Here is a 12,294-nt window from a genome sequence, read left to right as displayed (position 1 = left end):
AAGAAGAGTTAGAGAGAGGGTGAGCTAAGAGAAGAAGTGTGATCATTTTACAGTGAGCGGGTCGCCGGAGCTCGTCGCTGGAGCTCGTCGCTGGAGCTCGTCGCCGGAGCTCGTCGCTGGAGCTCGTCGCCGGAGCAACCGTGTGCCGTGATCACGTTCAGCTCGACACCACCGTTCGCAACCCTAGGTAACCACCGCAAAACCGTCATGCATTTAGTTCAGTTTCGGCCGTTTAAGTAAATCGATCATATCTCCCTAACCATTGAGAATCTCGTGCATGCAAGACCACCATCGTGTTCCTCTCGTCGAGACGAAGCCGTAGACACCAACCACGCCACAATCGGAGCCCGGCCGAAGCCGCTAGAGCCTCCCAAAGTTTCGCATCCGCGCTCGCGTGAAACGCACGCGCCGCCGCAGTCCGTCGGAGTCACCGCGCATTCCGGCCACGCACCGCCGTCTCCGGCCGCCGTTCGCCGGAGCCACCGTGCTCGGCCACCGTCAGTCCGCCGTCGGGAAGCCACCGCCGCATCGCCGTCGCACCTTCGCCGCCGCCGGTAACTTTTCCGGTAAGCCACCGTCCCTCTTCCATCGCCGCCGGTGACTCAGCCAACTCGGCTGAGTCGACTCGATGAGTCAACTCGGTGACTCGGTCAACCGGTGGTTTGACTGGTTTAATTGGTTTAAATCGATTTTGGGCTGGTTAGGTTAACCTGGTTGGTTATTGGAAATTAATTTTTGGTTAGAAGTAAACCGAATTGCAATTAATTAGGATCTGGTTCAATTGAATTCGAAATCGGTTATGGTAAACCGATCAGTTAGGTCAAATTGATTTCTGGTCAAGGGTTGACCGGATTGACCTTTGACCAGCGAGTTGATTTTTCTCTAGACATTGACCAGTCCCGTTTTAAACCGTTCGAAAGGAGTTCTGACTCGATTTTTCACCCTGATTTCAGATTTGGAGTCTATTTGAGCATCTGGAGTTCATAGATACCACTTCTTCTTGTTGCTAAGGTGAGGGCTTTTCCGTTTAAATCCCGAACTAGTTTAGTACTACCGTTATGAAAAGTTTAGTTTCGAAACATGATCCGTCTCTGTGAATCGAGTCTGTTTGAGAGTCGTACTACCGTTATGAAAAGTTTAGTTTCGAAACATGATCCGTCTCTGTGAATCGAGTCTGTTTGAGAGTCTTGCTTGTTTATTATTATTATTGATTGATAAACCGAAAATAGGATAATAGAGGATTCAACTGTTGATTGAAATGATTGATGTTAAGAATTGTTATATATATGTATATATATGCGAGTCCAAGTGTGGAGATTTGCGGGGTGCAGAGACGTCTGTACTGGCTGCCTATGTTTGAGGAGTTTTGCGGGGTGCAGAGACGTTTGCACTGGCTGCCATGTTTGTGGAGATTTGCGTAGGTACATAGACGTTTGTACTTACGACGCCTTAGAGATTTGCGGGGTGCAGTGTGGACTACTGTGCTAGCGACGCCTGTAGAGTTATATATGTATATCCTTATGAGGAGAATGCGGGGTGCAGAGAATAGCTATGTACTATCATTGCATTGTTTGTCGTTGTATGGTGCAATAGGCATATGATTGTTCTGTGTGGTGTAATAGGCACCGTGATTGTCTCATGCTAGAGCTAGGCCTACATAGTTGTAGTGCTATGAACTGAGTCAGTGGTTTGCGGTTTAGCATCTCATACCTCACTGGGCGATTCCCTTGTCGCTCACCCCTCCTTCTTTCCCCCTTTCAGGTGAGACCGACGAGCAGGAGTGATTTTCGGACCGGTGCTATTGGGCTTTTGGGCTTCTATCGTTTTATCGTTATCGGGCCTCTAGGTCTTTGGGCTTTTATCATTTATGTTATTTCCTATTTCAGACTTCTCGTCTTTATATTTCAGAATTATGTTGTCTTTATTTATTTCGGACTTATGTTGTTATCAATACTTTCATTTTGACTTATGGTATCGTATTGACTTTTATATTATGATATGTAGATTATTATTATTATTCTTTCGGTTTTATTTAATTTCTGCTTTTATTTATTTATTATATCCCGAGAAAACCGGGTGTCACAATTTTGGTTTCAGAGCGGGGTTCCGTCCCGGCTCCGACCCGGGATGGCGATTTTGGAGACCTGGTTTTATTCGATTTTATTCGGTTTAAACGGTTTTACACGATTTCAAAATATTTTCGGGGATTTGGGAATTTTGAAAATGAAAATAAATAGCACATTTCCGTTCGGCATCACTCCTTAAATGTTGGTATCCAGAGTTCGGCATAAGTTAACTTTTTCGCTTTTCTTTCAGATGCCGCCCAGGAAGAGAGTTGTTCGTACTCAGACCAACGGAGTTGCTAGAGAGGCTGAGGATGAGCATGTCCAGCCCGCAGTTCCGCAGCAGGTGGCTCCGCCTATTGATCAGGATGCTTTGAGTTAGATGGTTCAGGATGCGGCTAGGCAGGCTGCACAGGAGGCAGTCCAGCTAGCTGCCCAGGAGGCTGCCCGAGTAGCAGCTCAGGAGGTTGCCAGACAGATGGCTGCAGTTCAGCAGGGTCAGCAGATTCCGCATGGTCCTCAGGTTCAGGTGCAGCAGGGCCCGCAGATTCACATGCAGCAGGCCCCACCAGTTCATGTTCAGCATGATCATCAGGTTCCACATCAGCTGGCTCCAGCCCAGCAGTACCCTCAGGTTCCTGTTCAGCCGGTTCAAGGAGTTTTTCAGGTTCCACCGCCGCCACCTGCTTTCCCAGTTCAGGTGCCCGAGGTTGATGAGACATTTATCAGGGTGTTGGGACAGATGAAGTATGTGAGTTTGGAGCATTTCAGTGGAACGACGGAACCTACAGTTGCTCAGGATTGGAAGCACAGTTTGGATAAGTGTTTGAAGACCATCTCGTGCCCACCAAGGCTCAAGCTTAACATCGCTGAGTTGTATTTGTGTGGAGATGCATCAATCTGGTGGGATGGAGTGAGATTTATGCACCGTGGCGAGCTGACATATGATGATTTTCTTTACGCGTTCAACAAGAAGTATTTTCCGAGGGAAGCTTTGCATGAGAAGAAGAAGAATGATTTCGACCATTTGAGGCAGGGTGCAAAGTCTGTCAGGGAGTATGGGCGGGAGTTTAACCAACTCCACAGATTTGTGGGTAACAACATAGATGAGGAGGATCTGATCAGGAGGTTCTTAGATGGGATGCGAGTAGAGCTTCGTGGTAGGTGCAGTGTGGTTACCTACACCAGTTTGGAGGATCTGGTAGAGAAGGCGGCTGTGCAGGAGAAATGTATGGGTGAGGACCAGAAGTTCTCCAAAGCAGTTCAGCCTAAGGCAGGAGGGGCTTCGGGGTCGCAGAAGAGGCCTTGGGAGCAGACTGGAGCACCCCGTTGTGGACTTTGTCGTCGCCACCATTTTAGAGAGTGTTTCCAGTGCTATAATTGCAATCAGTTTTGGCATCTTTCAAAGAATTGTAGGAAGCCACCACATACTCATGTTGCAGCGCCAGCAGCGGCAGTAGCACCAGCAGTGGCAGCGATGAACTGTTACGGCTGTAACCAGCCGGGTCAGATCTACAGAGATTGTCCGAGGAGGGGCAATGCAGCGCTTCCACCACCACTGAAGCGTCCAGCGATCGCTCCACGGGTGTTTGCAGTTGGAGATCCCCAGGGAGTTGAGCCGATAGCGGGTATGTGACTTTTCCATACTTGTTTGTGTTTGAATATTTTGGTGCGTGGTTATCTTGTGTAGGTAGTAAAAATCTCGTGTAGGATCGGTTTTGGTTTGAGGAGAGTCAGCTCATACCTTATTCGACACAGGAGCCTCTCATAGTTTTGTGAGTCCGCGTGTAGTCCAGTCTTAGTCCTTTCGGGGTGTCTTCGAACCGAAGGCTAAGAAGATTCAGATAGTCGGCACAGAGAGATTGGGAGCAGTCGGCGTTCATCGCGATGTACCCATTATGCTTGGAGGAGTCGACTTGTTCGGAGATTTGACTGAGATGGAGCTGAACTACTATGATGTTATACTCGGGATGGATTGGTTATCACGACATCGAGTAGTACTGGATTATCCGAGAGCGAGAGTTCATATCCCCAGAGCAGAAGGGAAGATCATATTCCAGGGGATTCAGACGCACCATGAAATTTCCATTGTCTCCATGTTGCGCGCAGATGAGCTACTGGAGAGAGGAGCATAAGGATTTTTGGCGACCATTTCGATGGTTAAGGAGGATGGTCAGCAGGAGCTGCATGACATTCCAGTGGTTTCCGAGTACGAAGACATTTTTGAGGCTTTAAAAGGGCAACCACCAGCTAGAGCAGACGTTCTTAGGATCGAGGTGGAGCCAGGAGTAGCACCAGTTTCACGAGCCCCATACCGCCTTGCACCAGCTGAGATGGCGGAGTTGAAGAAGCAGTTGGAGGAGTTATCGGATAAGGGATTTATCAGGCCGAGTACTTCACCGTGGGGAGCACCAGTGTTGTTTGTGAAGAAGAAAGATGGGAGTTTCAGACTTTGTATCGACTATAGAGGTCTGAACAAAGTGACAATCAAGAATAAGTATCTGCTTCCGCGTATCGACGAGTTGTTGGACCAGTTGCAGGGAGCTTCATGGTTCTTTAAGATTGACTTGGCATCGGGATACCACCAGATTGCGATAGCTGAGGGAGACGTGCGGAAGACGGCCTTCCGTACACGCTATGGACATTACGAGTTTGTGGTGATGCCATTTGGGGTGACGAACGCACCAGCAGCGTTCATGAAGCTTATGAATGATGTGTTTCGGGAGCCCTTGGATAAGTGTGTGATCGTTTTCATCGACGACATCTTGGTTTATTCTCGAAGTAGAGAAGAGCATGATGAGCATTTGCGGATTGTGCTGGGTAAGCTTCGGGAACACAAGTTGTTTGCCAAGCTGAGTAAGTGTAGCTTTTGGCAGAGGATGATTGGATTTTTGGGCCACGTGGTTTCAGAAGCAGGAGTTGCCGTAGATCAGGAGAAGTTTACCGCTATTTCAGAATGGCCGACGCCAAAGAGTGCTACAGAAATCTGCAGTTTTCTCGGTTTAGCAGGGTACTACAGGAAGTTCGTCAAGGGGTTTGCAAGCATTGCAAAGCCGATGACGAAGCTGACGGGCAAAGACGTCAAGTTTGATTGGTCAGACGATTCATCGAGGAGTTTCGGTGAGTTGAAGCGACAGCTGACACATACGCCAGTTTTGGTACTTCCGAGGCCAGGAATACCATATGAGGTCTACACTGATGCGTCAAGTACCGGGTTGGGAAGTGTATTGATGCAGGAAGGTCTGGTCATTGCATATGCATCACGTCAGTTGAGGCCTCACGAGGTCAACTATCCTACACATGATTTGGAGTTAGCTGCAGTTGTATTTGCATTGAAGATCTAGAGGTCATATTTGTATGGAGAGAAGGTGAAGATTTTCACGGACCACTAGAGTCTGAAGTACATATTTACGCAGACGGACTTGAATTTGAGGCAGCGTAGATGGATGGAGTTGTTAGCAGACTACGACTTGGAGATTACTTATCATCCGAGCAAAGCCAATCATGTGGCGGATGCCTTGAGTAGGCGCAGAAACGATGTATCGGGAACCAGAGAAGTTCAGGAGCTTACGGAGACACTTACTAGCCTCAGATTATGTGCAGTTACTGTAGAGGGAGAGACAGTTGGCGTTGAGGCTGTGGAGCAGGCAGATTTACTATGGAGGATACGCAAAGCTCAGGATAGTGATGGGGCTTTGTGTAAGCAGATTGAGATGGAGAGTGTTGGTTATCATACAGCCTCCAGTGGGATGTACATATATCGAAACCGGGTTTGTGTGCCAGACGATGAGCCGTTAAGGAAGGAGATCTTACGGCAAGCACATCACTCGAATTTTTCTATCCACCCGGGGAATAAGAAGATGTACAGGGATCTGAAGCGATATTACCATTGGCCTGGTATGAAGAGGGATGTTGCTTCATTTATATTGCAGTGTCAGACGTGTCATATGGTCAAGGCCGAGCATCAGGTGCCTAGCGGGTTATTGCAGAACCTACCATTGCCAGAGTGGAAATGGGACATGGTAATTATGGATTTTGTGACGGGTTTACCGACCACCTCAGGAGGAAAGAATGCCATATGGGTAATCGTGGATAGACTTACCAAGTCAGCCCATTTCCTAGCGATTAAGAAGACGGACATAGCTGATCAGTTAGCACAGACTTACATCAGCGAGATTGTGAGATTGCATGGAGTTCCTGTCAGCATTATATCGGATCGGGATACAAAGTTCACGTCCGAGTTTTGGAGAGCCTTCCAGAAGGCGCTTGGGACAAAAGTTCATATGAGTACGGTTTATCACCCGCAGACAGATGGTCAGTCAGAGAGGACTATCCAGACCTTAGAGGATATGCTCAGGGCTTGCGTCTTAGATTGGGAAGGTAGTTCGGTGAAGTATCTACCTCTAGCCGAGTATGCCTACAACAACAGCTATCATTCGAGTATTGGGATGGCACCATATGAGGCTCTATATGGTAGACCTTGTCGCACACCACTTTGTTGGACATAAGTGGGGGAGCGACGTGAGATAGAACCAGCCATGGTTCAAGAGACTGTAGAGCAGGTTGAGATGCTCAAGGTTCGGCTTAAGGAAGCCCATGACCGTTAGAAGAGTTATGCAGATAAGCGGCGTAAGGATTTGGAGTTCCAGGTAGGCGACCTGGTATACCTGAAAATGAGGAGATTTCAGGGATGATCTAAGACTCGGAAGCTAAAGAAGCCTAAACCGAGATATATGGGGTCATATCCTATTTTGGAGCGGATTGGGGCAGTTGCTTACCGATTGGATTTATCAAGAGAGTTATCAGACTTCCATGACGTGTTTCATATGTCGGTTTTGAGGAAAGTCGTGAGAGAACCTGGGCTTATTTTGCAGCAGCCGCCCAGTGATCTTGGTAGAAATTTGCATGCGCCGTGTCAGCCAGTAGAGATATTGGATCGCCAAGTGAGAGCAGATCATGGTATGATGACCATGTTGGTCAAATTTCATTGGGAGAGAGATGGTATTCAGGAGGAGACTTGGGAGTCTGAGCCCCAGATGAGGATTGATTACCCGGAGCTATTTCCAGACATCATTGGAGAGACAGTTGGTGATTCGAAATTCGGGGTAGAATTCCTTATTAGTTGGGGAGAGTTGTAATGACCCAAATTCTGGCCCAAAGAATTCAGGTCGAGGCCCAAAACCATATTTCAGAAGCCCAAGGTATTTTGTTATAAAAACCCCTCTATCCACTTTGGTTTCTCAGAAACTTCATACAAAAAAAAAGAAGAGTTAGAGAGAAGGTGAGCTAAGAGAAGAAGTGTGATCATTTTACAGTGAGTGGGTCGCCGGAGCAACCGTGTGCCGTGATCACGTTCATCTCGACACCACCGTTCGCAACCCTAGGTAACCACCGCAAAACCATCATGCATTTAGTTCAGTTTCGGCCGTTTTAGTAAATCGATCATATCTCCCTAACCGTTGAGAATCTCATGCATGCAAGACCACTGTCGTGTTCCTCTCGTCGAGACGAAGCCGTAGACACCAACCACGCCGCAATCGGAGCCCGGAAGAAGCCGCTAGAGCCTCCCGAAGTTTCGCATCCGCGCTCGCGTGAAACGCACGCGCCGCCGCAGTCCGTCGGAGTCACCACGCATTCTGGCCACGCGCCACCGTCTCCGACCGCCATTCTTCGGAGCCGCCGTGCTTGGCCACCGTCAGTCCGCCGTCGGGAAGCCGCCGCCGCATCGCCGCCGCACCTTCGCCGCCGCTGGTAACTTTTCCAGTAAGCCACCGCCCCTCTTCCATCGCCGCCGGTGACCTGAGCCGGTGACTCGCCGGTGACTCAGCCAACTCGGCTGAGTCGACTCGGTGAGTCAACTCGGTGACTCAGTCAACCGGTGGTTTGACTGGTTTAAATCGATTTTGGGCTGGTTAGGTTAAACTGGTTGGTTATTGGAAATTAATTTTTGGTTAGAAGTAAGCCGAATTGCAATTAATTAGGATCTGGTTCAATTGAATTCGAAATCGGTTATGGTAAACCGATCGGTTAGGTCAAATTGATTTCTGGTCAAGGGTTGACCGGATTGACATTTGACCAGCGGGTTGACTTTTCTCTAGACATTGACCAGACCCGTTTTAAACCCGAAAGGCGTTCTGACTCGATTTTTCACCCTGATTTCAGATTTGGAGTCTATTTGAGCATCTGGAGTTCATAGATACCACTTCTTCTTGTTGCTAAGGTGCGGGCTTTTCCGTTTAAATCCCGAACTAGTTTAGTACTACCGTTATGAAAAGTTTAGTTTCAAAACATGATCCGTCTCTGTGAATCGAGTCTGTTTGAGAGTCGTACTACCGTTATGAAAAGTTTAGTTTCGAAACATGATCCGTCTCTGTGAATCGAGTCTGTTTGAGAGTCTTGCTTGTTTATTATTATTATTGATTAATAAACCGGAAATAGGATAATAGAGGATTCAACTGTTGATTGAAATGATTGATGTTAAGAATTGTTATATATATGTATATATATGCGAGTCCAAGTGTGGAGATTTGCGGGGTGCAGAGACGTCTGTACTGGCTGCCTATGTTTGAGGAGTTTTGCGGGGTGCAGAGACGTTTGCACTGACTGCCATGTTTGTGGAGATTTGCGTAGGTACATAGACGTTTGTACTTACGACGCTTTAGAGATTTGCGGAGTGCAGTGTGGACTACTGTGCTAGCGACGCCTGTAGAGTTATATATGTATATCCTTATGAGGAGAATGCGGGGTGCAGAGAATAGCTATGTACTATCATCGCATTGTTTCTCGTTGTATGGTGCAATAGGCATATGATTGTTCTGTGTGGTGTAATAGGCACCGTGATTGTCTCATGCTAGAGCTAGGCCTACATAGCTGTAGTGCTATGAACTAAGTCAGTGGTTTGCGGTTTAGCATCCCATACCTCACTGGGCGATTCCCTTGTCGCTCACCCCTCCTTCTTTCCCCCTTTCAGGTGAGACCGACGAGCAGGAGTGATTTTCGGACCGGTGCTATTGGGCTTTTGGGCTTCTATCGTTTTATCGCTTTTATCGTTATCGGGCCTCTAGGCTTTTGGGCTTTTATCGTTTATGTTATTTCTTATTTCAGACTTCTCGTCTTTATATTTTGGAATTATGTTGTCTTTATATATTTTGGACTTATGTTGTTATCAGTACTTTCATTTTGACTTATGGTATCGTATTGACTTTTATATTATGATATGGAGATTATTATTATTATTATTTCGATTTTATTTAATTTCCGCTTTTATTTATTTATTATATCCCGAAAAAACCGGGTGTCACAACACTCTTTATGGTTCTGTTAAAGAAATTAAACTCTCTTCTGACATTTGTTTGGTGTTTGGCAGGAAATGATCATCTTACCAAAGCCATTGCATTTTCGGGCCCTGAGTTATGTTTGCTTGCCTTGGAAGGTAATTTTTCTTAATTAAATTTTGCTCATCATGTTTCAATTTACTTGTCTCAAATACAAGCAGAATGTAGTGTTCAAGAAACATTGCTGAGCACTATCTATAATTTTGTCTTCAAGCAGGGGATAATTGATTGTTGATTGTTGTGGGTTAACGTAGAAATATACGGAATTGCGGCATCTACTGTATAGATTTTTCATAAAATAAACTACGCCAAGAGAATGTTATGAGTACCTATCAGAGAACTTCGGTGAAATATGCTAAATGTTTCTTAATTTTTAAATGCGTGAAGGATATACAGTGCTTTTTATATTTGATTGTTTGATATCCTTTTGGTATTTTTTTTTGCCATTTTTACAAAGGCAGCTTCTGTGATCGAACTAGCTTAGTTTTATAAGGAAAATATAAGCTGAAAAGAAACTCACTCCATCAGTTGAGAGTATTGTACCTGTAATTAACGTCGTTGTAACAGGTCTTTGCATTTCATCTTACATTGCTGACAAGGATGATGCAGCTGCTCTTCAGCTGGATGAGATTTACCAGGTTTGTTTTCTTTATTCTACCGTGTGTAATCAAATGTCTCTATCTGCTCTCACAGTTGACCATCATCACCAGATGTTTTTGGAGAGGATGGAACTAGAGAAGAAGAGAATGCAGGATAGAATGGTTTACAGTGAGAATGATAATATTGAAAATAGATCTGCTGCATGCTGTATTTTTCGCCCAGAGATTGTGGCTACAGGGTTTGGATTTAGCAGTTGGATGGAGATATATTCTATTGCTAGAAGTGAAAGTAGTTCGTTAGATGTAGAGTTACTTGCTGTACTTCAGCACCTCTTGGTGGCACAATCTACTGAACATAAGGTTAGTGAATAATTGAATTAAAATGTCGATGTGGTGCACTACTCTTTGTAAATCCCTGGTTAAAATCAAGCTTCCTGTTTACTTCTCTAAAACTTACTTTACTTAGTTGCAGGATCTTTTGGATATTCGAAATCTGCTTAAACCTGCTCTAGAGTATTCCTTATCCTCAACAAGACCTCCACAGACTCTTGTAGCTCATCAAAAACTACTGTGGGCAATTGATGCCCGTGCCTCTGTCCTCCGGGGTAAATAAAGTCGGATCTTCAATTACTTTTGTCTACTTAAGTTATCTGGTTTCTTATATTTGGCTTTGTTGCAGTGGACACCAAAATTGCTGGTTTTGTTCTCGAAATGTGGTACTGGTGGCATTCTGTTTTGTGGAAAAATTGTCAAATCGGTCTCATGGTAAACAAAACTAAATGACTTTTGTTCAGTCGTTCCTAGATTGCGCATTATGTAACATATTTCTTTCATCTCATTCATGTTCACGGGGCGTACAGAGTATCTCAGAGATCGGTAACTGTCGGATTATGTCGCCTTCTATGCTGATTCAGCCTGTGAAAACAGCTACCATTGATCAGATTCTGTAAGTGATGTAACTCCATTAAACGGTGTGAAATCTTAGCATTTGGTGTGGCAGCTAACATGTTTTATACTTTTCCTTCAACTTTGGTATACCTAACATTTATTAGCGACAATTATTGATGCATTGTACTGTGATTGCAATGCTTACCCCCCAGGATAATACACTTTCAATGTTGCATGATGAAAAACTAGGGTTTCATTAACAAAAAGTAAAAGCTTTTTTATTAATGTTTTTGCAGGGATAATCCTTTTGCTGTTAAGGACTATCCTCTTCATTTTTTTTGAAGCACAACTTTTTCATTAACTTCAACTTGCTTGATTACAAATAATAGAGGGAATTGTCCATACTCTTTGATTGAAAGGATAAACTACAACAGCATAAGATAAAAAGGATAGGTCTTCAAAAGAAGAAGATGACAGCGAACTCAAGACGGTGCTTGAATGCGTTAATGTAGCTTTCACGACATGGTCGGACAGCAAATAAATAGTCACCTTAAATTGTGACGTTGACATCCAATCAGCACCTCGGAAATTTCTTTCTGCTTCACGAGTTCTATGGAAAAGCGCACAATCCTACCAAGAAATGCCTGGTTCCTTACTATCAATAGCGCGTTCCCTTTTCCAACAGGTACGGAGTCGTGATACGCTTTAATATTATAATCTGTTTCTTTTCACACTGATTTTGATCATGATTTCAACCTTTGTAGATGGTGTATACGCACCAAAAGTCATTTAAGCCTGAAGTGTTTGCGGATATTAAGTCTGCATTTCATGCGGTTGAGAAGAAACAGAACAAGGTATAGTTCCAAAGTTTTTTTTTTCCCATTCATTCTTCCGTCTTTCCTGTAAAACATATTGGAATCTTCTTAAAAGTTCAGAATCTTTGTGGAGAAATGTTGGGGATGGATTTAACCCATCCACAAAGCCCATCGAACAAAAGGCCCAATCCAGTAAGCCGGATTGCCATCAGCTCGGAAGCCGATGCTCAAGGCTTCGACTTAACCAAGGAATGCTTTTAGTCGAAGCGGAGAGCAAACAGAGCGCGATCGATCGACTAAACAGCTCAGGGCGAGCATTCACCTAATCAGGCCCGAAAGGCCGACAAGGCCCAATCAACTAAAAGGAGATTAAGTTAAGACGATCGAACATACTATAAAAGGAGAGGAAAGCAAAGGAGAAAGATATCGACACTTAGCTACACAAACTCGGCGGCGAGATTAGGATTTATTGTCCGTACAATCATCTCTCTGCTGTTTGTATTTTTCCGGTTTAAGCTCTCACGAGCTCCGGCTCTTTTACTTTCTCCACCTTTGTAACCTCATGTCGAAATCTAATAAACGCCTCTGTTCGTCC

At 45.1% G+C, this 12,294-nt stretch overlaps 2 protein-coding genes across 2 annotated transcripts; both read left to right on the top strand.

The window, feature by feature from the left end:
* Window positions 1-1,226: 1,226 nt before the first annotated feature.
* Window positions 1,227-9,278, top strand: LOC125587649. Its single transcript, XM_048758524.1, has 2 exons — window positions 1,227-3,691; window positions 9,034-9,278. The coding sequence occupies exons 1-2, from the start codon at window positions 2,446-2,448 to the stop codon at window positions 9,054-9,056; spliced, it is 1,269 nt and encodes a 422-aa protein (XP_048614481.1). The 5' UTR covers window positions 1,227-2,445; the 3' UTR covers window positions 9,057-9,278.
* A 96-nt stretch (window positions 9,279-9,374) lies between these two features.
* LOC125587651 (midasin-like) lies at window positions 9,375-11,633 on the top strand. Its single transcript, XM_048758528.1, has 6 exons — window positions 9,375-9,495; window positions 9,965-10,356; window positions 10,469-10,601; window positions 10,676-10,761; window positions 10,857-10,942; window positions 11,304-11,633. The coding sequence occupies exons 1-6, from the start codon at window positions 9,375-9,377 to the stop codon at window positions 11,326-11,328; spliced, it is 843 nt and encodes a 280-aa protein (XP_048614485.1). The 3' UTR covers window positions 11,329-11,633.
* Window positions 11,634-12,294: the final 661 nt, after the last annotated feature.

The sequence above is a fragment of the Brassica napus genome, chromosome C5 (genome assembly GCF_020379485.1).
Source record: "Brassica napus cultivar Da-Ae chromosome C5, Da-Ae, whole genome shotgun sequence".
NCBI classification, from domain to species: domain Eukaryota; kingdom Viridiplantae; phylum Streptophyta; class Magnoliopsida; order Brassicales; family Brassicaceae; genus Brassica; species Brassica napus.
This window is presented reverse-complemented; position numbering and strand designations above follow the sequence as displayed.